The sequence below is a fragment of the Orycteropus afer genome, unplaced genomic scaffold (assembly GCF_000298275.1).
Source record: "Orycteropus afer afer isolate SDZICR_OR568_19922 unplaced genomic scaffold, OryAfe1.0 scaffold00022, whole genome shotgun sequence".
Classification (NCBI taxonomy): Eukaryota; Metazoa; Chordata; class Mammalia; order Tubulidentata; family Orycteropodidae; genus Orycteropus; species Orycteropus afer.
In genome coordinates, this window is record NW_006921609.1 from 11,529,720 (window position 1) to 11,557,554 (window position 27,835).

General features: G+C 37.3%; 1 protein-coding gene across 1 annotated transcript in view; it reads left to right on the forward strand.

Moving 5' to 3' along the window:
• The first annotated feature begins 12,584 nt into the window (after positions 1-12,584).
• Positions 12,585-27,835, forward strand: part of ROBO2 (roundabout guidance receptor 2) — a 933,205-nt gene continuing 917,954 nt past the window's right edge. The window contains exon 1 of the mRNA XM_007934915.1: positions 12,585-12,645. Coding sequence (XP_007933106.1) covers positions 12,585-12,645 — 61 coding nt within the window. The remainder of the gene's footprint in view (positions 12,646-27,835) is intronic.

Below are 27,835 nucleotides of genomic sequence, written 5' to 3' on the forward strand. Positions count from 1 at the left end.
CACTACGGAAGTAGGATTGCCCAACCTTCCTTCCGAGGAGTGGCTGGTGGGTTTGAACCGCCAGCCTTCTGGTTAGCAGTCAAGTGCTTTAGCCACTATGCTACCAGAGCTAGTCTTCCAAATTTCTTGACATAGATAAGGAAATGCTTCCAGTGTTAAATCTGTTGAAACATCTCAGTGGGTGTTTCTTCAATTCCTGTAGCATTCAGTGTGGCTTGAATGTCTTCCTTCAATACCAATGGCTACAAAAAAAAAAAAAAAAAAAAAGGGAAGAGACTGCTAACCAGAAGGCTGGCGGTTCAAACCCACCAGCCACTCCTCGGAAGGAAGGTTGGGCAATCCTACTTCCGTAGTGATACTGCCTCGGAAACCCAAGGAGGGGTCGCTATGAGTTGGGGCCAACTCGACGGCACATAACAACAACAACAACAACAACAAAAAAAAAAAAAAAGGGAAGAGGGAAGAGCCTGGAGTAAAGGGAGGGGACTGAGTTCGGAGGGAGGTGATTGAAGTGTGGTGGGAGGAGTCTGGGATGGGTGGAGCAGCCTGGCTGGAAGGAGGAGCTTGGGTTGAGGAGCAACCTGAGGTGGAGGCAGCACAGCAGCTTAGGGTGGAGACAACAGCCTGGGTGGAGGCAGCAGCCCAAAGCAGAGCACAGGATACTCCTGGAGACTGAGTGCTCTAAGCCTGGAGGCTCAAGGGTGAAAATGGCTGCTTCTTGTCCGAGTCCCACAGCAGCGTCCTAAAGTATGTGTGTATGTGTTGGGGGTGGGGTGGGGCAGGGTGCCTGAGGTGCTCTACTGTCTTCACTTCACTCAGTGACAAAGTGATCATGCCAGATTTTCATTTTCCAAAAGCATCTCACAGACCCAATGATTATAATGTTCCTGTGCCGTTATTTCCTTTCAATTAAACCTCTTGGTCTGAACACTTAAATGAGAGGGCCTGCAAGGAGTATGTGTAGACAGGACAAAGCTGGTCTGGTAAACTAGGCAGACTTGGACAGGGGGGAGGGGATAACTAACTAACTAAATAAATAAAACAGAAAATGGATATGATGCTGAATGAGTATTTATTTTAAAAGGATCAGCACAAAGCTGGTTCCTAGGAGTTGGAGGTTAAAGATGTTCCACATGTCCAACTTTTTCAAACTGCTGTAGCAGTCCATCATCTCTACCATCAACTATTCACCCCCCTCTCACTCCCCATGCCCTGTACTTTCTCTCTGATCTTTGGATTTAGTAATTTGCTGCAAACTCTCACGGAACTCAGGAACCGTACTTACAGTTTGAGGCAGTTGTGTGTCAACTTGGCTGGGCCTGGTTTTGAGTGGCTGGGCAGCTGGATATAGTTATGTCCCATGATGAGACTGGTAACCAACTCCATGGTGGAACCTACTGTAACAGCGGAGTAGCTACCCTAGGGATGATTGGCTTCCAGCGTATAAGAAGACAGGCTTGAGATAGGTCTCTGAGCTTTTTGGCATGCTGGACCTTCATATAGCCAAGTCTCTATTCAGCAGTCTGCCATGTTGTCTGCTAATCTTGGGACTTGTGCCATTTTACTTGTCTGTCAGCCTCAGCATCCAGCAGCTGCTTGAATTAAGAGATGCCTCCAGCTCCAGTGGGCCAGGAGCAAGAGGCAGAGCTGAAGCTCAAGGTCGAGGGGCTTTCACCCAGCTCCTAGAGCTTGGCACTTTGAACTCAGACTTCTAGCCTCCTTAACTGTAAGAGAGTAAATCACTGTTTGTTCAAGCCACCCATTTGTGGTATTTTCAATTAGAGTGGCATAGAGGACCAATATATAGTTAATTACAGTTTATAGTTTATTAGGGAAGTAATAGGTTAAAACTCAGGATCAGGATCAACTTGGAAGTAACAGAAACAACTAAGGATGTAGTTCCTCAATCAGAACAGTTTCTGCTTGCCTTGTGCTGCTGGGCCCTTCAGGGGGCCTTCAGTAGCTGAGCCCTTCTGCTGCCTGGCCACATTGGGACCTTGCTGCCACCAGGCTCTGCTGGAGGCCTTCTTGGGCAAGTGTCACAACTCTCAGTTCTATGAATCAGCAAACTCCATCACAGCTGTCTCCCATTGGACTCCTGGGTCCTCACATCTCATGCCACTATCACTCTTGCTACTGCTGTGGTGCTGTCTCTCAGTGTCTTCCATGTTACAGCTCCTTTCTCTCTCTTTTCCTGTCTCCCTTGAAGCACAGCAGGATGGCAAAATGGACCAATCCCTTTGCTAGGGTTCTACACACCTTATTTGCATGATATAATCCTCACAAAGGTGTCATACATCTTATTTACAGTATTAGCAAGCTATGCAATCCCACTGGTGTGCTGCAAGCACCTAATTTGGATAGTTACACCAGTCATTTGGTGGGAGTTACAAAGACCATGGCTAAAAGGTCCATATTAAGTAATTCATTATACCAAATGATGAGCTCTGGTAGTGTAGTGCCTAAGGCACTTGACTGCTAACCAGAAGGCTGGTGGTTCAAACCCACCAGCCACTCCTTGGAAGGCAGGTTGGGCAAACTACTTCTGTAGTGATACCGCCTTGGAAACCCAAGGAGGGGTCGCTTTGAGTCAAGTCCAACTTGATGGCACATAACACCACCAACAACAATGATGCATATATACATATATGATACATATTTCATTAAAATAATTTAGAACATAAATTATCATTATATTTTAAGGCTTCTACTAATTTATCCTTCCCCAGCTTGATTCTTAGTAAATTCAAAGTTTTTATTATCAAAATATTTTTGTATGTATCAAAACTTACAATGATAACAGAACATTATCTATGCCACCATGATGGAGATCTTCTGTTAAACTCTAGATATCCTAAGTGTTGGAAACCAATTAAAATGTACACTGTGTTAAACTCTTCAAAATGCAGTCCACATCCAAATTCCTTCTGACTAGCATGATTATTGTCTTTGTTTTATAGCTGAGGCAATTATTAAGCTCACATTCCACAGAGTGGAGATTAAAATCTAGATCTTCTTAATTCTAGAGCTCTATCTCTTAGCCAGTATACTCTATCATTTCCCCATTTAAATATTCACTCATTATCCCTTATACTAGCAGAGTAAATAGAGTGGAAATGCTGCTTCAGGGTTAGATTAGAGAAGACTAAAATTTTCCTTATGGCATGTGGAATGACTTACTTAAGAATATTGTACAATCTCCTCTGGAAGTCTTGAAAATAAAATACCTTTTCATCTCTTCGATCGTTTAAACTATCAAATTCAGAATGAGGACTGGAAAAGAGACTACCAGAACCCCTATAAATGTTCTGCTGGCTTTCTGATACAATGTCTTTTTAATGTGTGTTTGGAGGGGAGTGAAGGGAGAAACAAAATAATAGGTAAGTAACAACCTGGAGCTAGGCCAGATATAGATAGGAGCTTAAAAAATAATAAAGATCTTTCAATGTTCATTATGCTACAGAATTTTCATTGACCTGTCTATTCCAATCAGTATCTCAAACATTAATGTTTGCCTTATTGCTAAAGGAAATGTTTACAGTTGAGTAATTGAAGAAAAATGGGAAATTAAAGGATAGAGATTTAGTGAAACTTTTTCCACATTGCTAACTATTATTACTTAATTTACATGTCTAATTTATCTTATATTAGATACAATATATGCTACTAAATATAAAGAACAAGTCATTGAAAATAAAGTATATGAAAAATAAAAACATGCCAACAATTTATATCAAATTGTCAAAAACTGCTTAGTACTTTTTAATCTTAAGCATTTAGTCTCCTTATATATTTATATTATATAATATGAAAAAAATTCATAATGAAACAGCCAAAATTACTCAGAAGAAAAAAAAAAAAATCACAAATTCATATACTGTTTTTTTTTAGAAGTAAAATATTAGTTAAATTGCTTGAGAGAGAGATAGAAACTTTTCATCCAAATTGAGATATTTTGATATTAAATATATCATCCCTTCATAAGCAGGTTTGTCCATATACTTATATCATGATAATTTCTTCCATTTATTTCAGTTAATCACTTAAGGATGGCAATATGTGTTACAGCCATAATTATTTTAAGCAAAATTATATTACCTAGACCCCCTGCTACTATTTAACACATGAAAACCTACCATTTTTTATTAAACATTCCCCAATGGACAACAGGTACTACACACACAGTCAGATTTTATCAGGCAGAAATAAGGTAATTTGGATACTGGAAGAAAATCAGAATCTGCTCCCAAACAGATTAGTTCTTCTATGTGATAGAACTATATAGGCAGCTCTATTGGATTACATGTACCCTTGGATTAATTCCATGATATTATTGAGAAGGAGAATAAGCAAATTCTTTCTAAATTGAAGACTTCCTTTTAAAATATGCTTAAAAAACAATTCACTGAAAAGATATCTGTAAAAATGTGGGCCATGTGGGTATGCTGAGTCCTTTCTGCAAACCTTTGATAATTCTATCTGTTCAAGAACAACAAAAATTCTGTTTTGCATTAAAAAAAAATCCTATTAGGATTACAGTTATGTATTGCTAAAATTCAATTATATATAGCCTAGATAGGAGCAGATGGACTTGAAATAGGTTGGCAAAGAATCAAAGGGATTTCCTAGGTTAATGGAAATCAAACTTGTGGTGTAAGTATAGCAAGAAGCATATTATTTTACGTCATTTGAGTTAGGATAAGAATAAAAATATGATTGCTTTAAAAAGAAATGATGAAATTATGGGTAGGAAAAGTCTGTGCACACATACCAAGCCTAGGCTTTCTGCTCAGAGGGCACGGTGTATTACAACACTTTTAGAAAATTTGCATTTTTGTGAGACTGACAGCTTTGTTCATTACAAAACAAACAAACAAAAAGTAACCTAGCCTACATGAAAGATCATCATCTTTGCTACCAAAAAGCAACTTCTAAATTTTTGACACAAGTTGAGTTTTTGTATTTTACTAAGATAGGGCAAGATGGGAATCCTCAGAACACTGACATGAAAGAAAAATCTCATGAATGAACTCTGAGATACTTTTATGTAATTAAGAAAATTCCAAATTTTAGAGTGTATGTAAAAACAGAAATTCTTCTCCCAGTGAGAAAGTATGCTGGAATATTATGTAATACTGATTTTTTTTTTTTTTTAATTTATTCAAAAGGCATGTTAACTTGGAAGTATCACTGAACTCTTAAATCAAGATAGAAATTGATTTTTCAAGTTGATTTTGATTATTTAAAAAAGAAAGATCTTCTTATTTGACTCTTGCTGAGTGAGCTCTGACTCATAGTGACCCTATGTGCAATAGAATGAAATATTAACCAGTTTGCGATATCCTCATAATTGTTGCTATGCGTGAGCCCCATCATCAATCTCTCTTGTGACAGTCTTCCTCTTTTTTGCTGACCCTCCCTCCAGGGACTGGTCCCTTCTGACAACATGCCCACAGTACATGAGATGAAGTCTGGCCATTTTCACTTCTAAGGAGCATTCTGACTGTACTACCTCCAAAACAGATTTGTTTGCTCTTCAGGAAGTCCATGATATTTTCAGCATTCTTCATCAATACCACAATTCAGAGGCATTGATTCTTCTTTGCTCTTCCTTATTCATTGTCCAGGTTTTACATGCATATGAGGCGATTGAAAATACTATGGCTTGGGTCAAGTACACTTTAGTCTTCAAAGTGGCATCTTTTCTCTAACACTGTATAGAGGTCTTTTGCAACAGATTTGCCCAGTGACTATGTCAACCGAGTTCTTAACTCTTGCTTCCATGAGCATTGTTTGTGGATCTAAGTAAAATGAAATCTCTGACAACTTCATTATTTTCTCCATTTGTCGTAATTGGTCCAGTTGTTAGGATTTTTGTTTCATTTCTGTTGAGATGTAATCTATACTGAAGGTTATAATCTTTGATCTTCATCAGTAAGTGCTTCAAGTCTTCACTTTCAGAAAGCAAGACTGTTTTGTCTGCATATTGCAAGTTTTTAATGAGTCTTCCTCCAATCCTGATGCCACATTCTTCTTCCTATTGGTGAGCTTCTTGATTTGCTTAGCATATAGATTCAATAATCATAATGAAAGGATACAACCATGATGCACACCCTTCCTGATTTTAAACTATGAAATGTCCCCTTTGTGCTATTTGTTCTATTCCTCTTGGTCTACGCACAGGTTCCTCATGAGCACAAGTAAGTGTTCTGGAATTCCCAGTTGCAATGCTATCCATAATTTGTTGTGATCTATACAGTTGAATGCCTTTGAATAGTCAACAAAACACAGGTATCTCTGTAGTATCCTTTGTTTTCAGCCAAGATCCATCTGACATCAAATATCTGACATCAGCAATGATAGCCCTTGTTCCACATCCTCTTGTGAATCCAGCTTGAATTTCAGGCATTTCCCTGTTGATGTACTAGGGCAACCATTTTTTATGTACTGGGGCAACCGTTTTGAATTATCTTCAGCAAAATTTCACTTATGTGTGGTATTAATGATATGGTTTGATAATTTGCACATCTTTCTTTGGATCACTTTTCTTTGGAATATGCATAGATATGGATCTCTCCCAGTCAATTAGCTAGATAGCTGTCTTCCAAATTTCTTGGCATAAATGAGTGAGCACCTCCAGCAATTCATCCATTTGTTGAAACCTCTAAATGGGTATTCCATCAATTCACAGAGCCTTCTTTTGTGTGTCTTCCTTGACTACAAGTGATCATATTTGATAGAAAACACTATTTTTTATAAAATATTGCAGTATTTTAGTAAGCTTAAATTCCAAGTTTCTGACAGTGGAATATTTTAATAACTCTGTGTAATGGACCAAAAATAGTAATTATAGACAGACAGGTATGTAGATAGATAATAGATAGACTTATTATATGTATTGTTGTTGTTGTTATGTGCCGTCGAGTCAGCTCTGACTCATAGCGACCCCTCCTTGGGTTTCCGAGGCAGTATCACTACGGAAGTAGGATTGCCCAACCTTCCTTCCGAGGAGTGGCTGGTGGGTTTGAACCGCCAGCCTTCTGGTTAGCAGTCAAGTGCCTTAGCCACTATGCTACCAGAGCTCCCCTTATATGTATAGAAATGTTAAAAAAAAAACAAACCAAATTCACTGCTGTTAAGTAGGATCCAACTCATAGTGACGCCTCCTTAGGTTTCTGAGGTGGTATTACTACAGAAGTAGGTCACCCAATCTTCCTTTCCAGGAGTGGGTTAGCAGTCAAATGTCTTAGCCGCTCCACCACCAGAGCTCCCATAGAAATGTTAGGGATTTCTAATTAAAATGAATTGATTGAAATAATATACTTAGAACATAATTTTTCACAAGAGTACTATGCATTTCATCTTGGGTCCTTGAAATCCTTTTTGGAAAAAAATGGCACAAAGCACAATTAAAAAAATGAAGGAAAGAATGAGTCATCTTTTGATTATGATTTTTAATGCTTCACTTATGTTAATTGTTCTGTGTCCTTCTTCAGACAATATCTTATACATTTCACTTATATATGGTATTTGTGTGTAGTAATGTAAGATGCTCTTAACCAGAAAAATTCAATCTGAACAGATAAATACTTTAAAAAGGCTCTTCCGTTTTCTTAAAATTAAAAAAAAAAAATTCACATACTTATGTTTTGTGCAACAGGAGTTTTTTTTAAATGATCTAAGAAAGCAATTTTTTAAATTATTATAGTATTTCTGCAATGTAGAAGACATCTCGAATCAATCTCAGAAAGCATAGGCTAATAGCAATATACTTTTTATTGTTCAACAGATCTGGATTTAAAGAACGAACTCATCTTTTCTTAACTTGAGTTAGATAGCTAATCTTAAATGGTGTCATCTGTAAAATGGGGATAATATCAACCACATGGATATTATGAAAATTAAATGATATATTGAAGTTTAATGAACTAGAACAGCTCCTGACAAATAGTGAGTGCTCAACATGTGATAGTATATATTAAAATTATTATTATGTATCAAACTTTTGATTTGTCTTGGTATGCTCCCTTGTAATTACAAAGAGAACATGCTGGAAAGAGTAAAAAAATGGATTGGGGTTTTTAAATTTATACCACACCCTTGGGGAATCTAGTGTGGAAAATAAATATTTAATATTTTATTTCCTTTATTGTGCATATTGCTCTGAGATGGTTATTTTATGGTTCTCCAAGAATGTCAAACCAGTAGTGCAATCACAATGAAATTCATTTGATCACCTTACTCAAATTAGGGTTAATTATAGTCTCCCGCTTAGAGTAATCTTAGATGGATTAAGACATATATTTATCTGGTAGGCACATTTTGAGTACATAATAATACCATTCCAAGTTTTACATAAAAGGAGACTAGATTTCCATGCATTTTTCTTTTGAGCTGTTTGTTTAGAGAAGAAAAAAAACAATTCATATTTGGCAAGATACTGAAAGCAAATCCCAATTTTATTTTTAAGTATCTTAAATCTTCTGAGTTGGGACTTCAAGGATTTACTGTTCTGAGTCATTTCTAGCTTTCCTCTTAATAGAAACCTAAAAACAAAACAAAACAAACTATATTTTTAGCTAAAGAACTGTTTATGATAGATTAATTAGTAAAATTAAATATGTAAGTTCTATTAGAAGGTTCAGGCTTTAAAGGGATTCCTTTAATTTAAGAAAAAAAAGTGAAAAATCAATTGCTCACATAGGTAGTGCTAAAATTTTATTGAAATATATGTATTTCTTAGACTTTTGGTTGTAATCCTACACCATGGCTTATGATGAGATACTTATAAAATCAGTTTTGCTTTGTTGTATTTTATATGAAGCAGGATATTAATAAAGTATTATATTTAAAGAAAGTAATAATAACTATGAGCCTGTTTTAAAGAAAACCAGAAAAGATGGTATTCTTTGTTACAGAGGTTACTCCATAATGTAGGAGGTGGTGATGGTGGTGGTAGTTGCCATGGGGTCGGCATTAGCTCAGGCTCATCTTTTGTGTAACAAGTATTATACAAAAATGCTTTGCTCATTCCTATCCTGTTCTACCTTCAAAAGTGTTAGTATGTTTGAGTCCACAATCTAGGGAGTATATAGCAAAAAGATTGTACTAGTCTGAAACCACTGTCTTGCTTTGCCCTTTTAGTAGGTAAAGTAATTATGAATGCAAATTGATGATGCTTGTCACAAAATGCCAAGTAAATATAACTAAATAGTTGTCCCTTAAATAAACTTCTTCTCTGTATTAGGTCATTTGTCATTCTCCACACAAGGACATGTTTTTGTGAGCTATGGGCTAAAACTTTTCTGCCCTCAAAGCAACAGAAGTTTAGTAATCCTTTTTCTTCAACCTAACCTTACTCCTCTCGGAAGGAAGATGGGGCAATCTACTTCCGTAGTGATACTGCCTCGGAAACCCAAGGAGGGGTCGCTATGAGTCGGGTCCGACTCGACGGCACATAACAACAACAACAACAACAACTTACTCCTACCCCTTCTTCCTCTTAGAGACTCTCAGGCCATTTAAGGAAGGGTGAGTCTATCAAGTATAAAATAGATTCTATATTTTGCTTAATAAATAAATAGCCATGGAAAAACTCCAGGTAAATTGTTGCAATATCTTCTTTTCAGAGATCCATCCTGAAATTAAAGGGCTTATATGTGTATATGATGCCCTGAAATATTTTATTAAGGAGACTATTTTCATTGCTCCAATATGAAGAGATTTACTATTATAGAGTTGTGGGGGATATATTATCCAAAGGCATGAACTAGAACTTCTAATCTTCAACTTTAAACCTAGTCCAGTTGCTTAAAATGAAAGTTTTAAGGAATTATAAATTATTTTCCTGTGTTACAGAATCATAAAAGGGATTTTGATTAAATGATTTTACTGGATTTTTGTAGACCACATTATCATCAAATTTAGACCTCTCAGCCTTTTGACAAAGCATATGAACTTAATTTCTCTTAATGACTTAGCTTTCCTTCCACTCCATCCCACGCCCTCTGTAGGCTAAAACAATACAACATTCAGAATCACTACTGTGGCAATTCAAGTGACTTAACTTCAGCACAGTAATGCCTTTAAAAAACAACTAAATACTGTAGATCAAAAGTGTCCTCCTAATGCTTCACAAGAAGGATGTTTTGTTTTATTCTTTTGCAAAACTAGTTCATTACCATAATTTTCTAGCATACGCCAGAAAAGCTCCCCTAACTGCATGACTGTCGCTGACCATTTTTTTAAAACACGCATTATCACGCCCAAAATAGGCAAGAAAGCGCTAAATTAAATAGCAACACCAAAATATATAAACACCAGACAAAAGTCTCTTCCTTAACCCGAGAGAATCTTTCCCAATATTTTCCAGTAGGTGGAACTAAAGACTCACCATTAGCTTGGTTTCTGGACCTGCGTGAGTTCTAAAACCCGCATTGTAATCACCCGAACAAGCATCAAATAGCTACCAGCGAAACCGAGATAACACGTGGGCACGGTAGCACTAGGGGCACCGCAAACACCCGCATGCTTGTGATCAAGCCTGGCCTTCTTAAATCATCTTTGGTCCGGAATCACGCTAACTTGGTGCTTTATTTTTTGCCTTAAGTTTCAGAACAGTGAGGTTTTGTCTTTGGCTGGAATTTCGACTGTTTTTGAGCTTCTGTTAGCTCGTTGGGTTTTCACCTTTCCTCGATTGGGGCTTATGTTTTCCAAATTTCCTTTCCAAGTTGCCAGTCTCTAGAAGGTATAGGCTTCGAGTATCCCACAAGCTCTGTGCTACCCGCCTCCTATCCTCGACATCTTTTGCTGAGCTCACTCGCATTCCACGATCCCACATCAAACTCATCTTTAAGGGGTCGTAATGCGACTGAGGCAACAAGACAGGATCTCACCCCTTCCCTTTCACCTCCTACCCCAACCCCCCCACCAGAATTCCGCAGAGGGTCATAGATTTTGGCTTAAAAGAGCAGAGGGTACAGATTTTTTCCGTACAGCCACCCCCACCCTTTTTTTTTAACGACATAGAAAACACCCACACACAACCTTTCCTCTCCAAAGGTGCTTATATTCAGTTTTCTTTTCTCTGCCGCTCGGTTTCTCATTTTGCAAAAAGGTGAGGAGTGAGTGTTTGTGAGATTTTAACGGGTAATGAGGCTGCGCCCTGGGTCTGGGGAATGATCTTTTTCCAGAAAGCGCGTGCATCTCCGGCAGACGGAGGGATGAATAATTAGGAAGGGCTTCCATGAAATCACTCACTGAGAAAATTACCTGCCCATTAAACAGGGACGCGGCAAGGAGCTGGAGGCTACAGCCTACCTACCCCTGTCTGAGGCGGAAAGCGGGGGAGGGGCTTGGAAGGGAAGGAGTTGACCGGTTGCCTCTGCCCTTTGCAGCTTGCGGGGCCCCGAATTTGTTCATTTCCGTCCCCTGTGAACTCTCAGCGCCCCCCTTCGTCGCCCTTAGCGGGGTGGCGCTCCCTGCGCAGGCGGGTGGCGGAGTCTGGAGGTGGAGGGCTCAGTGCACCCCACACCCTCCTCTTCCCCCCTCTCTGGGGCAGACTCCAAGCAGCTTTCATTCCTCCCCTCCCCTCCCGCCTTCTCGTCTTCCCTCCTCTTAGTCCTTCCACCCGCGGCAGCTGCAGGAGGAGGCGGACGCCGTGCTGTGGGGCCGCCAGAGCAGCGGCAGCGGCAGCGGCTGCGGGCGGACAGGGATTGGCGGCTGGACCGCGACTAGCGGCTGGACCTCACGCTCCGTCTCCCGCTCCCGGCGCCCGGGATCCCACGCCGGGCTCTGCTCTAGCCCACAGCCGTCTGGGATCCCAAGCGCACGGAGGCGGCACGGCGGGGGCGGCAGCAGCCTCAGCCCTGCCCCTCACTCACTCCCTCCTTCCCTCCCTCCTTCCCTTCTGCCCCACCTCGTAGGAGTTCGGATTCTCCTTCCAAGTCCTCCAGATTCCCTTTTCCGCTGTTTTGAAAGCAAGAGAGGTGGAAGGAGGAGAAAAAGGCTGCAGAGGAAAGGCCCGCCAAGTCAGTCCGCCTGCAAAATGTTGCTTTGACTCACCCTTATTATGGAAGTTAAGTGAAAAAACTCTGGACTTGGAGCTGTGCTACGGAGAAGGAGATCTGGGGGAAAGAAAATCAGTAGGCAGGCCAATGGTTTTTCGGTGGCGCACTGGCAAGTTTGTGGAACACTTTCTAGGAATTAGATCTTTTTCCTTCCCCTTCATCTTTTTGACTTCTGAAGAAAGAACTTGGCTTTGGATTGCAATGGAGTCTCAGAGAGGGTTAGACACACTTTAATCCCTCCGGCTGGGCTGAATTTGTGGGAATTTAGGAAGCCAGAGTGTGGAAATAACAGCAGCCTTTGGAGTGTCCTCTGCTAATTTGGATGGATCTAAATGTGTCCCATTCATGATCTTCCCACCAACCCTGTTTACTCTTGCGATTTGCTCTTCTTGACTTTAATTAGCATCTAGGAAAGTCTAAAGTTTGGACCTACCTCTTTTTTTAATACTTATTTTTGTACTTTTGCTCTCTGGGATTGGTTTCTTAAGCAATTTGGATCCTTTTTAATATGTCAAAATGAGTCTGCTGATGTTTACACAACTACTGCTCTGTGGATTTTTATATGTTCGGGTTGATGGTAAGTTAAAAATGATTTTATCCATTTTTCCCCAAAATACTTCTTTTTGAGTTGAATGCGTGCTCTACACAAAATGATGTGGGTGTCTGTAAGTCCATCTTGGCTAGGCATGGAGCTCTTTGGTGGCAGAGCTTTTAAGTCTTTTGTTTCTATAACTACTGAAAGTGGAACATGTTAGGAGTCACCTTTTGTTTACTTAATTAATTGACAGCTAGGATGATGAACGATGGGCTCCCAGTCTTGTTAGAAAAATAATTATTAACGTAAATCTCTTAAAAGACCCTATACTATTGTCTCTGCTCTCTTTTCTTGGTGTTTGTTCTTTTGCCTGAACTTTGGCTTAGAAATTCAGCTGAAGATGTAGAGCAATAGACACTTCAGCAAAGGTACAATTGGTTTGGAATTGGAGGCAGGATATCTCAGGGATCAATGTGCATCACCTATGTGCTGGAGAATGCTCGCCTAGTGTGTAATCAGAATGAAGAATTTAGAGCTCAAGGGGGGAAAAACTGTCAAAAGTAAAATTGGTGGAGGCTTCAGGAAAGGGGAAGAAGGGAGGGCAGCTTGAGCTATGGGCGGGCTGCAGGCGAGGAGCATTCAGCTCAGTCCCAAGTGGGCAAACACAATGGGGATCTGAAACAGGTGCTTTAGGTGTCTCCCTCTAGGTTGAGTCAGTCTGTCAAGCGGGCAGCATTCTGCATGTGACTCCCCTGTCTTTTGTTCAGATTTGGTTTCCTGGAGTATTTTCACAGGATATCAGTTTCTTGTGAGATATGGCAAAATCCTTTCTGTAGCTCTTTTGAATGAAGAGCAGACATAATTATTAATACAGTTCTTTTTTTTTTTTTCCCTCTCTCTGCTTGTTTTCAAAAGAAGAAAGCAGAAGGAATAATTGGTATTTACCTTCAGGAGACTAGTTTTCATATCAATGGAAAAGGGATGGTATAAGGTAAAGAGAGGACATGCATAAATCTTTCTTAAGTGAAAATATGGATTGTAGGATGTCAGACTTTAAATTCCTCTATTTGTAAAGAACCTAAGGTGTGTTGGTCCAGATATTTGAACCATCAATGCAGCTTGTTGCTCAGTAAACTTTCCTCCAGCATTTGCATTGTGGATGAACTAATTATTTGGGACACTTTGTTACCAGCAGCTGTTATTTCACAGAACTCAACCTATCAGACCAAAACTGAAGACTTAAAGATGTAAAGATGAGGAAATACAGATGAGTTTACTTACTGTCTAGTGGCTATTTTCAATCATGGACTACCTTAGTACCTTCACCCCCCCACCAGCAATAGTAGGCAAGGCATGCCTATGTGTACACTACTTCTCTATTTTCACCTTCTGAGTAGTAGACATTTAGAGGTTGTGAAATATATTGTGGCAAGATCTATCATCAATCTCCATACATTTTCTTCTGAAATACGTTTACGTTATTACAAATAACAAAAAGGTTTCATATTTGTACCAGATGTGTTTGATTGCCATGATAAGAAGGCTTTGGCATAACTCTTTGGGTATGTCAACAGAAACCATATTTCCGTGCTAGAAATGCATGTATAAAGTATATGTATTGGACTACAGAATTATAACCAAGTACTACTTTTAAAAAAATCAGTGTGTAGCTAGGAGGAATACAATGAAATTGCTCAGTGAAAGTGACAGTGAATCAGAAGAGCTTAGTGTTACAGGATGTAATTAATGTACTAGGGTGTTTGGAGGTACATATATGAAACAAATGCAGTTAACTAGCTTGCTGGAACAGCAGTAGCAAGACATCATTTCTCTCCCCCTCCTCCTTCCCTCCTCTTCCTTTTTTTCTCCTTACTTTCCCTCTTTCCTTTCTTGTCTTTTACACGCACCCCCTTCTGTTCTAGAGACACACCTAGAACCTTTGTTCTGATTTAACATTATAGGATACTGGGAAGTTTGTGGCTGGGTCGAAATTATGCAACAACATTCATAGAAATGTAGTGAAAAATGCTCTGGGTTGATGAGTTGAAACAAATGGCAATGTTATATCTTGTATATGTGAAACTATTTCTATTTATTTATTTCAGCATCACATGTATCAAAAGCAAAGGAAATGTGGACACTCTTACTAAATTAATATGCAAAGCATATGCTTGACATTGGATTGCCTTTGGCTTACTCTATGGTGATAACAGCCACTTCATGGGGATTGTTGAAAATTTGGGTTGTAGACAACACTGCCCTCTAGGCTGTTTCAGCACAGTGGGACTGAGTTTACACATACATGAGTGGGCTGGTTTCGAGGATCTCAAGCTTCCCTACTCTTCCAAGATCTTAAGGTTTCTATTTACTTATTATCCTTCTTAGAAGTGTGTGCTTATTTTCCCCATGAATTTCAAATTTAGAGACGCTTGTACCATTTCAAAGATATACTGGCCATCCTAGTGCTAGACACAGAAATTAATTTTATTCAGTGACAAATGATACATAGATTTGCATTGAAATTTGCTTGGTGGGTTATTTATATGTGCATTTTTATAGTACATGAAAAATGTTAAGAGTTTTACCTCCTCAAAGAAGATATGTGCTAATATTATTTATGATTTTTCAGTATCCCATCTGTGTAAGAATCCAGACAATAAATATTAAGTTATTTGAGAACTCCAGACAAACTTTTGTATTTGGAATACAAGTAGAGAGTTTTTCATGAGACATAGATTAATTAACCAACTGCATTTCTCTCAATTATTATACAGTAAAATATATATTGAGTTCAGTTTTCATTTTCCAGATTTTCATTTCTTTTTTAAAGTAAGAATAGAGTTTTATAGTCATTTGCAGTGATCTAATATAGACACTCACAATATATTTTAATTGCATCAATATGCATATTGTATCCCATACATTATGCCAATCTGATAGTTTTATAATGCATGTTAGGAGATGCTTTAAAAATGAGAATAGTTTTCTCATCTTTACTCCTTAACTATTCTTAAATGAAAATGGCACACATGATATTTGAGATATAAAGATAATGTGTGTGCATAGTACAGATGTATAATCTTTTATATAGGTTATACATTTTGCTAAAGTGCTTCGTTCAGTAATGGGCTCATTATTGTAGCCATATGTAGTCCAAATCAGATCTTAGATTGCATATAAGTAACCTGAAATTTATTCTTGCAAGTATGCAGTAATACTACGTTCGATTTGGCTTTGTTTGAATAACCTTTGATTCTATGGAACATGTGGACCATAAACCAAAAGGATTTCATAGAACATTAAACAAGAGTATCTTTAAAATAAAAAGCCATAATCATACAAATATGACAAATCTGGGCACCTCAAACCTGGACAACCTTTATAAAGTAGCATATAAATTGACAATAAAAATATGGACATATAAGCAACCTGCATACAGTTGGAGACACATATATACACACACATATATATATGTGTGTGTGTGTGTATAAATATATAAATGAAGGGGCTTATGTATGTAGCGGGGTGTGCGTTTGTGTCTAGGAATATCTGCTTGAGTAGTTCCTGTAATCTTTAGGGGTTAACTTTACTTCTCATGTGCAGTTTTGTTCTTCTTTTTTTTTAATGAATACTATAAAAATATTTTCCTCTTTTCTGTTTTTTTTCTTTGGCCTTGTGGATGAGAATTAGAGAAATATTTGAAGAATGAAGAAAATGGGTAAGGGTGTTCCTTGAATAATATTTTGAATGATTTGCATTTAAAGGAGATATAGTAAAATTTTTCTGCCTTTGGCTGTGTACAGTTGAGGTCTTGGCTATTACTGTGCTTTCTTTATTATAATACTATTTGGTATAACTAAAGCCAGTTGCCATGGAGTGGATTCCGACTCATGGAGACACTGTGTATATCAGAGTAATACTATGTTCCAAAGGATTTTCAATCACTGATTTTTCAAAAGTAGATTGATAGGCCTTTCCTTGAGATGCCTGTGGGTGAGCTCAAAACTTCCAGCCATTGTGCAAACCCTATTCTTCCTACTTTAGGCCAAGAAGTTTCCATATCTGAATTCAAGGAGACAGTAGAAATTTATAGAATTCTGTTTGTTGTGTTTCTTACTGTATCACCTATCCCTTAAAATTATTATATTGATATGGATATTAATTTTTTGTTTTTAAAATTGTTGAATAGAGAATTCATGAATGATTATATAAATGCTTTTTAAAAAGAAATTCCCTTAAATACTTTGGGCATTTTAGTAGTGTGTTATACCAAAATGGAGATCAACTATAGCATCCAAAAAGAAGCTTACTCACCAAAGTTACCTGTCTCTAACTGGAAACTGTGTTGCAGTAACCTGGGCCTGAATCCTTAGTCTTCTTTCCACCATCAGCATGTTTTTGTTCTTGTTAGCGGATGTCTAGTCATTGTTGGACTTGTGGTGGGCCCCCCTTGCACAATGGACTATTCTGATTCATAGAGTTTTCATTGGTTGATTTTTGGAAGGAGATTCCCAGCCTTCCTTCCTACTCCATTTTAGCCCAGAATCTCTCCTGAAACCTGTTCATAATCAGAGCAAAACACAAGCTTCCACTGACTGATGGGTTGTGGCTGCACTTGATGTGCATTAACCAGAAATCAAACTGGGGTCTCCCACATGAAATGCAAGAATTCTGCCATGCAACCACATCTGGACTTTAGGATCTCTCATTTAGTCTTAGGGATTTAAACACATCTTTATACTTACTGTCTCAAAATGCCCTAATCATTGCTCAGAGGAGTGTAAGTACCATGAGAGCACAACTTTGTCTTTCCAATATACCATTTCATCTCCTCTGTCTCAAATAGTGCTTAGCATATCCAGCTGACTATTTGCCATCCTTATTTGATGTCTTATGAGGACATATCAAACTCTAGTCCATGGTAGACTCTACTGTTTCTAGTCATCTCCATCTCAGTAAATAGCACCACTATTCATAGAACTATTCATGACCCCCAAAATAGGAACACTTCTTGACTTAATTTTTCAGTGTATATCCAGCTTGTTAGCAAACACTATCTACTCTACTTTAGAAATGCATCTTGAAGCCAACCATGGTGTGTGTATGTGTTCTGTGATTTTCTCAACATATCATTATGAGTATTTTCAACCATAGAGCAAATCTGAAAGAATTTTATAGTGGGCACTCAAAAACTTCTACCCAGATTCTAACACTAACATTTCATTATACTTGTTTACCATATATCTATTAATTTATCCATTCCTCTGTGCATCTGTTAATTCGTCTTACTGTTTTGATGCATTTTCAAGTAAATAGATAGCAAACATTTCATAACTCCACCACTACCATCTTGACCGAAACCTGGAATATTGCCATTGCCTGAAAAATGATCATCATGCTTCCATTCCTTCCTCTCTTATCCCAGGTTAATTTTTCCATGTAGTAACCAGGACCTTTTAAAAACATGCAAGTAAGAGAAGGGCACCTGTTTGCTCAGAAGCTTCCAACTGCTGTGTTTCTCTGCATACTGCAGAGTAGTGTGTATATTCAAAGGATTCTAATATACCTTCATAACTGCCCCCATATTGAGAAATATTGACTTATATGGTATTGTGTTGTCCAGAAATTTATCCTTTTCTTTACATTTATAGTCATTTTTTTATTATTCTATTTCAGTATTAGCAACAAATAAAAATGATTACTTTAGTGTAGTGATAGAATCAATATAGAATCAAATAGATTAGTTCTAAAATTGGTCTCCAAATACATAGCTCTATAATAATTGAAAAAGAAGAGAGAAAATGAAAAGTAATATCCATACTAATGAGTGCTGTCCTTCCTTATCCACTATTGTAGTCATCATGAGCAGGGCTCGGTGTTATCATTACTGACATTAACTGGAAATACATTCAGGAATTTGGCAGGTAGAATCTTCTTTATGTACTTACTTTTGAGTATAAGAAAATAATTTGAAGGAGTCTTAACTACAAAATTTATTCTTCAAAGTTCAGATAGATGACAACATAGACATTCCCTGAATTTTGCTATTTAAATCTTTTCTTTTTTCTCAACAGCTTCATTGAGATATAATTTGCATACCATATAATTCTCCCATTTGAAGAGTATAATTCATAGTGGGAGGGGAAAAGAGGGTAAATGACTAACTATAGGGTAGACATGTAATAACTTGGGTGAAGGGAATGGCAATATACAATGATCAAGTCTAAGGAAGACATTGGAGGAGCACAAGAGTTAAAGACAACAAACGTAAATACTATTACATACCCAGTCTTGTAGTAGCAGTAACAATAATAATCTACAAGTGGATATACAGACACACACAAGCTGAGCAGGGATGGAAGGAACATGGGACTATATACATGGGAAAATAAAATAAGGGTATGATTCAGTGGTTTTCTACTGTATTCACAGAAGCATGTGACACACTAATTTTAGAAAATTCCCATCATCACCCAGAAGAAACCCACTACCTGTGAATACTCATTCCCCATACAGCACCTGCCCCCCATCCCCCCTCCCCAGTTCTAGTAAATCACTATTTTATTTCTCCATTTATTTGACTGTTCTGGGAATTTTCTGTAAATTAAATCATGATATATGGTTCTGTGTGACTGGTTTCTTTCCCTTGGCCTGTGTTTTCAAGGATCATCTATGAAGGAGCATGAATCAGTAATTCATTATTCCTTTTTATTGCTGAATAATAATCCATTTATTTATCCTTTCATCCTTTGATGGTCATTTGGTTGGTTTCCACTTTTTGACTATTATGAATAATGTTGCTATGAACATTTGTGTTCTTGTGTGGACATATGTTTTCATTTTTCTTGGATGTATACCTGGAATAGAACGTCTGGGTCATGTGATAACTCTATATTTGACCTTTTGAAGAACTGCCAGACTATTTTTCAAAGCAGCTGTATTATTTTACATTCCTACCAGCAATGCATGAGGTAAATACATGCCTTTAATTCAACTTGGAAAAAATATCGAATGTTCTTTGTAATTGCATGTAATGTTTTGGAGTGGAACAATTTTAATATTAATATTACAGTAATGTACCTTTAATATCCAATCATCTTAAATTCTAATCCTTTCTTATAATTTGTTTTCTCAGTTTCCTTCAATTTTCCTGTAAAGTTTTATAACTATAAATAAACCAAATTAAGCATCACTTTTAGCAAAGACCTTATCAATACTAAATATGAATCATAGAATTATAGCACCTCAGAGCTAGAGGAAACTATTCCAGTTATGCAGTACAGTTCTCTCATTGGTTGGACACATGAAATTAAAGATCAGAGGTTTTATGTCTCTTGTGACCAATCTCATTGCTAGCTAGTGGTAGGGCTGAAGCTAGAATCCAAAAATACTTTTTTCTCTATCTTGCTTCCTCCTGTGAGGGATTGTTTCCAACTTCCCAGCTTGGGAACTCCGTAACAGGAGTTCTAAACTCTTGCAAATGAAAATGAACAGCTGTTTCCTCTTCATTGCCACCAAGAGATATGTTGAGGTTATTCATTGATGCAACATATGCTTTTTGTGTATCTATTAAAGACAAGGCATCTTACTGGGACTGGTGAGAAGCATAATAGCATGTTAAATGGTTCCGACTTTCAAGGAAGGATTGGGCAAATATACTTCCATAGTGATACCGCCTTCGAAACCCAAGGAGGGGTTGCTGTGAGTCAGCAGTGAGTTGAAAGTGAGACTTTCAAGGAAAACACTACTTGGTAAGGAATTTTTAATTTAAGACAATAAAGCAGAAGTTACTTCCCATTGTTAACTTCCCGTTGAGTTGACCTCTGGCACATGGCGACCCCATGTACAATGGAACAATATGTGACCCAGTCTTGTGCCATCCTCATGATAGTTGTGAATTGAACCATTGTGATCCATAGGATTTTTACTGGCTGATTTTCTCCTTGCTAGGTCACCAGACCTTTATACTCAGTCTGTTTTAATCTGGAAACTGTTCTGACACCTATTTAGCATCATAGCAACATATAAGCCATCACTAACAAATGGGTGGTGGCTGTGCATGAAATGCATTATCAAAGTAATCATCAACTACATTTGGTAGACATTTTAGGTAATTTTAATATGATCTTCCAAGCATGAGTCTTCCAGGTGACTGATTAAGAACTTTTGTTGCCTTTTAAGGGGACTCCTCTGGGGCCACACCTATGCAACGGCGACAATTGTGCTATGACATGTGTGTTTTCATTGCATCATCATCTGCTGATTACAGAACAAGTGGCATTCCCCAGTGGTTTATGAGTGAAAGGAATAAACAAGAGAGGCATACTACAAATAGCATTTTGGTAACCAATAGAATAAGTCTGTATAACCCTCCATTTTGGTTCTTGCTGACTGATTTTATCTAGAATATATTTTTCTTGGTATTTTAAATATAAAGTAGCATGAAGATGAATCTTGTGTTAAGATAAAATTACTGGGTTCTTAATAAACACCCTTAGTACAGAACATCTTTTTAAAAATTGACAATTTGTCCCCATTGCCTATCATGGTTGTTTTTTGTTTTGTTTTTTTTCCCCTGGATACCTACTTACCTTTCTTTCACCTAGTACAGACATTTATTGTAATAACTTTTTAAGTAATTATCCATGAATCATATTTGTATATTGAGTGGTCATATATGTTAGCAATAATGAGTTGAATAAAATAAGATCCTTGTTGTCTCAGAAGGGGCACATTTTGAGTAGCTAGAAACTCTGGATTCCAGCTTCAGTTTTCCTCCTAATTTTATGACCATATATCCTTACCAAAAATATGACAGTATTTGTATAACTCCAAAGTCTTTCTCAACCTTAAAATACTATTTATCTATGAACTGCAATTTAATGTTCTATTATTTGTTATTATCTTTGAGTACAATTGACAGAAAATTTGACCCACAAAAAAAAAAAGGTCCCAAACTAGAAATATGTACCTTTAAAAAAAAAAAAAAGCATAGTCTCTTGTTGAATCTGCCTGTGATGTATCCCTGTATTTTGGCATTGGCCTCCATGATATGAATGTAGATAATAATGTAGGTAATGTAAAATTCGCTGGTTTTCTGATTCACATACACTCTCATTCATTAATGACTAATGGCATTTGTGTATTTATGAATAAATTGAATTTAAAAAGTTAATACTAAGAAAACAAAAATTTTAGGCTAGTGTGCTTAGTTTATGGCCATTATAACTAGAACCATATGCAACATGGCAGTTTTAGCTTAGCAGAGGGGGTTAAGAGCCACTTTTTAATTACTGTTGCAAGGATTGATGTGGGATCGCATTCCCTAGTTTTTGGTCCCAAGGCTTTTTGGAAATGAGTTGGAGAACATAGAGTATAACTTAACTGTTCCATTATACTGTTTTTCAAGTTTAAACAAGGAATGCTGAGTTAAAACCAGATTGGATTTAAAGGATTTGTCCAAAACCTGTGTAACAATTACTACCAATTAAAATGTTCATAAATATGATCAAAAAAGGGAGAACTTTTGACTTCCAAAAGAAAATTAAGTTGAATCTTTCTTTCTATTAAGTTATATTAAAAACCAAGGTTAAAGCCACAATTTAAAGTATAACAGTATAATTTTCAAATATTAGCAAATGTTAGAATACAATTAATCAAATTAGGAATCAACTGCATGATAATGGTTTATTTTTTGGATAATTATAGAATGTAATTTTCAAGGTTATTTTAAATTAAGGGAAATTTAGGATAAGCCTAGTAATGGGCACTTGGGTTTTATATCTTTATTTTAAAGTGAATTTCATGTATTATCATATGCATTAAAAACAAACCTCCTTGTTGATTCATTAAACTAGAGAAAGCATTTTACCTTCTTCCCTTAAATATACAGCAGCTATTCTATTATAAAATACCACTGAATAATAATAGAAAATTGCCATTAACCAACTCCCCCTTCCCCCACCCTGTCACCCCAAAAATATTTCTATGTTTGATTGGAGGTTAAACTAAATAGGAAGAATATAACTGTTAAAAAGAAAACACCAGCTAACTTAATGTTCGTCAATATTTTTTATCCCATGCCAAATAGATTGTGAGAAGTTAGAAGATTTAATTCTATGGCCACAGATTTTTTTTTCCCCAATGCAGTGAAATTCTCAAGAATTAAAAATTAATAATGAAAATGTATTTCAATGGTGCCTCAGCCCTGCACTCACAAATCTTCAAGCTATCATTCAGTTGAAGTTTGCAACCTCCTTTTTATTCCCCGCCTCCCCCGAAAATGTGACCAATGTGGTTTAATATCTTCACCTGAAAAAAAGTGCTAACAGATTTAACTGGGGTGTTGCTCACTGCCTCTCATGAAAACACTAGGTGATTTTTGTATCTAACTATGTTTTTAAGTGTTTCAATACCACCTTTATTATCTGAAAGCCTGAATAATGTCAGCTTTTAATGCAAAATGAAAGAAAAAAAAACTGGGAAAATATGCACAACATGTGTGTGTACAGATTTTGGGCAAAAGTGACCCCCCCTCCCCCAATACACTGTAAGATAGGAATAGACTTTTGAGTTGTTGGATGCTTGCCCTCTGCTCACAATCCAAGAGATAAACTCTTATTTTAAAGAACACTTTCCAGGCTATGAATTATTATACTTTTGCGTTAAACTTTAACACCTGTGATATTCATCAGTTGAATGTTATGAAACTGTCCTAAGATTTTTGAGGCTTTCAGTAAATGTGTATCACTGTGTTAAATTTAAATTCCAAGTTTATTCAACTTCTGTTTTCAGAAAGTTGTTTTTATCTTTCTGAACAGCAGCCACACATGACATGCAAATAAGACGACCAAGCAATTGCTTTTATAGCCTATCTGCATCAGGATACAATTCTAAGCCTTCTGAACATGGGTTCTTAGGAGTTTCTGCATAATGTTTGCATTTTGAAATGGTCCAGGATATCTGGGAGGAGCCATTGGTGGGTAGGCTCAAAAAAGAGAAAAACTGAACATTTAAATGAAGCAGATTGGACCAGCATTTGAAACTCAACTATATAGCAAGTGGACAAGCAGATATTTAGTTCTATGGATTGTTAACATTCACATAAAACAGAATTATTTAGCATTTACTGAATCCTTTTTGATAATCAATTTGGGATCAAATGCAAAAGAACATGTGTCTGGCTTTGTATGACCCCAAATTCTTCCGTTTTCCTTTTGAGCAGATGACATGCCTTCTTTGCTCACTGATATTGGTTGCTAGGAGAAGTGCACTGGTTTGGTCCCCTCTTAGCCAGCAGTAAAACTAAAGGGTGTATTGAGTTAGAGAAAAAGAGGCAGAGCACAGTGCAGGCCATGAATCATGACTTGTCTCCAATATGGCCACTTTGCTCCTATTTCTTTCCCTTTAAAAACTTTTGTTTTTACCAGTGATGCTTTCTTTCAGCCATTATCTTTAATCCTTTTGGAGCCTGAGGGGACGAGGGTTGCTACAGAGAGCCTGTGCTGCTAAGAGTCCACTCAGAGCAATAATAAAAGCCTTAAGAGTTATTCATGGGGCCATGTTAGTGAGAATGCCCTACTCAGTGAATAGCATCAGTCAGCTGCCTTTGAAACTGAGTGATTAATACCTTCTGTTTTTAATAGGGGTTGGGGGGAGGCAGACAAGAAAGGTCTTCATACTACTTTGGCTATTTTGCAAATTAGATCTTGTACATTGTCAAAGCTTTTGACAAAGAAGTTGCTAAATTTTCAATACTTCCAGTGGTTATTTGAAAAAAAGGAGTAAAGAGTGTTTCATGAACTGTTCATTATGGTTACTGTCAGATAAAATTAAAATGGTAAAAATAACCGAAATGAACACTTTCAAAACATCAGTTAGCCCTTCATATACCTTGAAAATGTTTGTCATGAACATCAAACCAAAGAGTGATTTTAGTGATCATTTTTTAGAATGTTATCTAGGCAGATCTGTTCTGCAACATCCAAATAGCATTTTTGTTTGCTTGATAAAGAAACTAATTACAATACTCTTGAGAATTTAGATACGCATCTAATGAGGAAGTGTTAAAGGGTGGCAGGTGTGAATTTCCCATGAGCACTTGGATATACTGGATAGTCTGTGATTCACAATGAAGTTGTTTTATATATATCTATATATATCTATATATATATATATAGATATATATACACACACACATAAGTATATGTATATATTGAATACGCATGTATATGTACGTTTATATGCTAGTATAACGTAAGGGATTAGAGATGATATCACTATCCATATTCCTCATTAACTCTCTTTGTATCTGTTGATTACGTTACATATATGGCATGGTCGAAATAACATTGCTTGCCCATCATCTGAGATGCTTAGACAGAAAAGATTATGTTGGTGGCCTGTGTGTAACAATTAGAAAATGCAAGCTAATGCATTTTCCAGATAGTTTTTTAGCGTATTCTCATGTCATGCAAGATAATATTTAGTTGGTAAATTAAGACAAATCTTAAATTTTGTTTCTTTATTCTTGTCTTCATTTGATGTTTAAACTTATTTTTGATGTAATAGCCTAGTCTTCTTCTTTTATATGTAGTCTTATTTGTTTAAAAGCTTTTGTGTCATCTGAATTTAGAACAAACATTTAAATGACTCTGTGTGATGCTTCCTGTAACCTGTTTTTTCACCCTGTGGAAGTGAAATATCTTGTTAAGTGGTGGTAATGCCCAAGGGCAATCAGAGATGAAAATGTAACGATTTGGTGGGTGATGTCTAGAGATCAGCTTTAAGTGAGGTCTGATTTAACATCTTTATTAGTGATATTAAAGCAGAAAACAAAACAACAAAGTAAGTATGTATTTAAACATTGGAAAACTATCAGAACCCTCACCCCCTGCAAAAATCATAGAAATGATTTACAAAAAAAAAAAAAAAAAACTAGGTAGAAAAAAATTCTTAGCAGTGCTTTATTTGGTAAAACTAACTCTTCAGGGAAATAATCAGAAATCTAGATATCTAACTAGAGGGAGAAACCAGCAAAGCAATAAAACTGAAAGGGCCCAAGGGACATTGACTGGAGTAGGGGCAAGGAGAGAATGTGATTCTTAAGGAGTGTTATGTCCCTGTTTAAAGGTCACAGGATTATAGTGCCCATTTAGGGAGTGTTGCATCACTGACTAGGGAGATTCTCTTTCCATGAATGTGGTTTAAGTGCAATTGAAATGCTTCTTTCATTTTGCTCTTTATTACTAGGATATGAGTGAGAAAGATTTTGGCACATGAGAAAGAGTAGTATAGTTCAAAGCCAGATTTTCTAGGAAGATGCTTGCCATCTTGAAAGGAGAAAAGAAAGTACGTGGAGCCTATATGTATCCTTACCTATGAAGATGAAAAACAATACTAAGATGGACACTCTGAAACTTTAAAAAATGTTAAAGGAAAATATAGATAAAACTGTAACCATGTTCAAATACTTCACTAACCGCTTTTGATGATTATTTGTCAGAAAAACTTGAAAGTAAGGAGATGTATTAAGGTGCAAAATATTCTTATTTTACAATTATTGTTGACATTATGTTATACTCAAAAACCAAACTCACTGCCATCAAGTTGATTCTGACTCAGTGACCCCCATTGGGTTTCCGAGGTGGTAAAACTTTACAGAAGTAGATTGACCCATCTTCCTTCTGCATAGTGGCTTGTGGGTTTGAACTGTCAACCATCTAGGTTGCAGTCAAAAGCCTTAGGCACTACACCACCAGAGCTGCTTACATTATATTATGTTATGCTGTTCTGCTGTTATGTGCCGTCAAGTCGGCCCCGACTCATAGCGACCCCTCCTTGGGTTTCTGAGGCAGTATCACTACGGAAGTAGGATTGCCCACCTTCCTTCCGAGGAGTGGCTGGTGGGTTTGAACCGCCAGCCTTCTGGTTAGCAGTCAAATGCTTTAGCCACTATGCTACCAGAGCTCCTACATTTTATTATAAGAGGTGCTTAATATAATGTTGAATTATGTTTCAAAGAGAAGGTGGTAAACAGTGTGAGTCCACAATGTAAATAGGCAAGAATGGGAACCAGACTCATTGGTTGAATAGGGTCTGGAACATAATCCTCTCACTACTTTCTGCATAGTCATTGTTACTTGCCATCAAGTGGATTCTGACTCATAGCAATTTATGTGTGTAGAGTAGTTCTACTGTTACCAAGGCTGTGACCTTATGGAAGCATATTGCCAGGCTTGTCTTATGAAACCCCTATGCATGGATTCCAACTGTCAGCTCAGTTAGTAATCTAGCACTTAACCATGTGCGCTTGTAACATTAACAACAAAAACATCAAAAACCCACTGTCATCTAGTTGATTTTGACTCATATTGATCCTAGAGGACATAATAGAACTGCCCATGGAGTTTCCAAGGCTGTACATCTTTATGCAATCAAACTTGCCTCATTTTTCTCCCTCAGAGCCTTAACCACTACACCACTAGAGCTCCTACTTGCAGCACTAAACCAAAACCAAATGCACTGCCATCAATTCGGATCCGACTCATAGCGACCCCTTGTTGGGTTTCCGAGGCGATATCACTATGGAAGTAGATTGGCCAACCTTCCTTCTGAGGAGTGCCTGGTGGGTTTGAACCTCCAGCCTTCTGATTAGCAGTCAAATGCCTGAGGCATTACACCACCAGAACACTGCTGAGGTCTTATTAGACAGACATGCACCCTATGTAGCTGTACAATTTAATAGAAATGAGAAATAGTCTATAGTCTCTGTTCTGTAGAGAACTGCAAAATGATTACAGGAGTGTAAATAATACGTAAGATTGACTACATGAGTCAGAGTTCTTTACTATATGCTTCTTCAGTTCTCATTATTTTAAATTAGTAGAGGCAGAAAGATTTCTTGTCATTTGATTTTAAAATCACTTTTCATGGCTTAAAACATTTTCACATATTTGGTAGGTGTTGCATATAGTTGAGTACCTGAACATGGGTTATTATTTTATATTTTTAATGACAAGCCCAAAAGAACAGAAAGAATGTAGACCTGACCACTTGTTGTTGTTATTGTTGTTGTTAAGTGCCGTCGAGTCGTTTCCGACTCATAGCGACCCCATGCACAGCAGAACGAAACACTGCCCAAGCCTGCACCAGCCCCACAATCCCTGCTATACTCGAGCCCATCATCGCAGCCACTGTATCAATCCATCTCGTTGAAGGCCTCCCCCTCTTT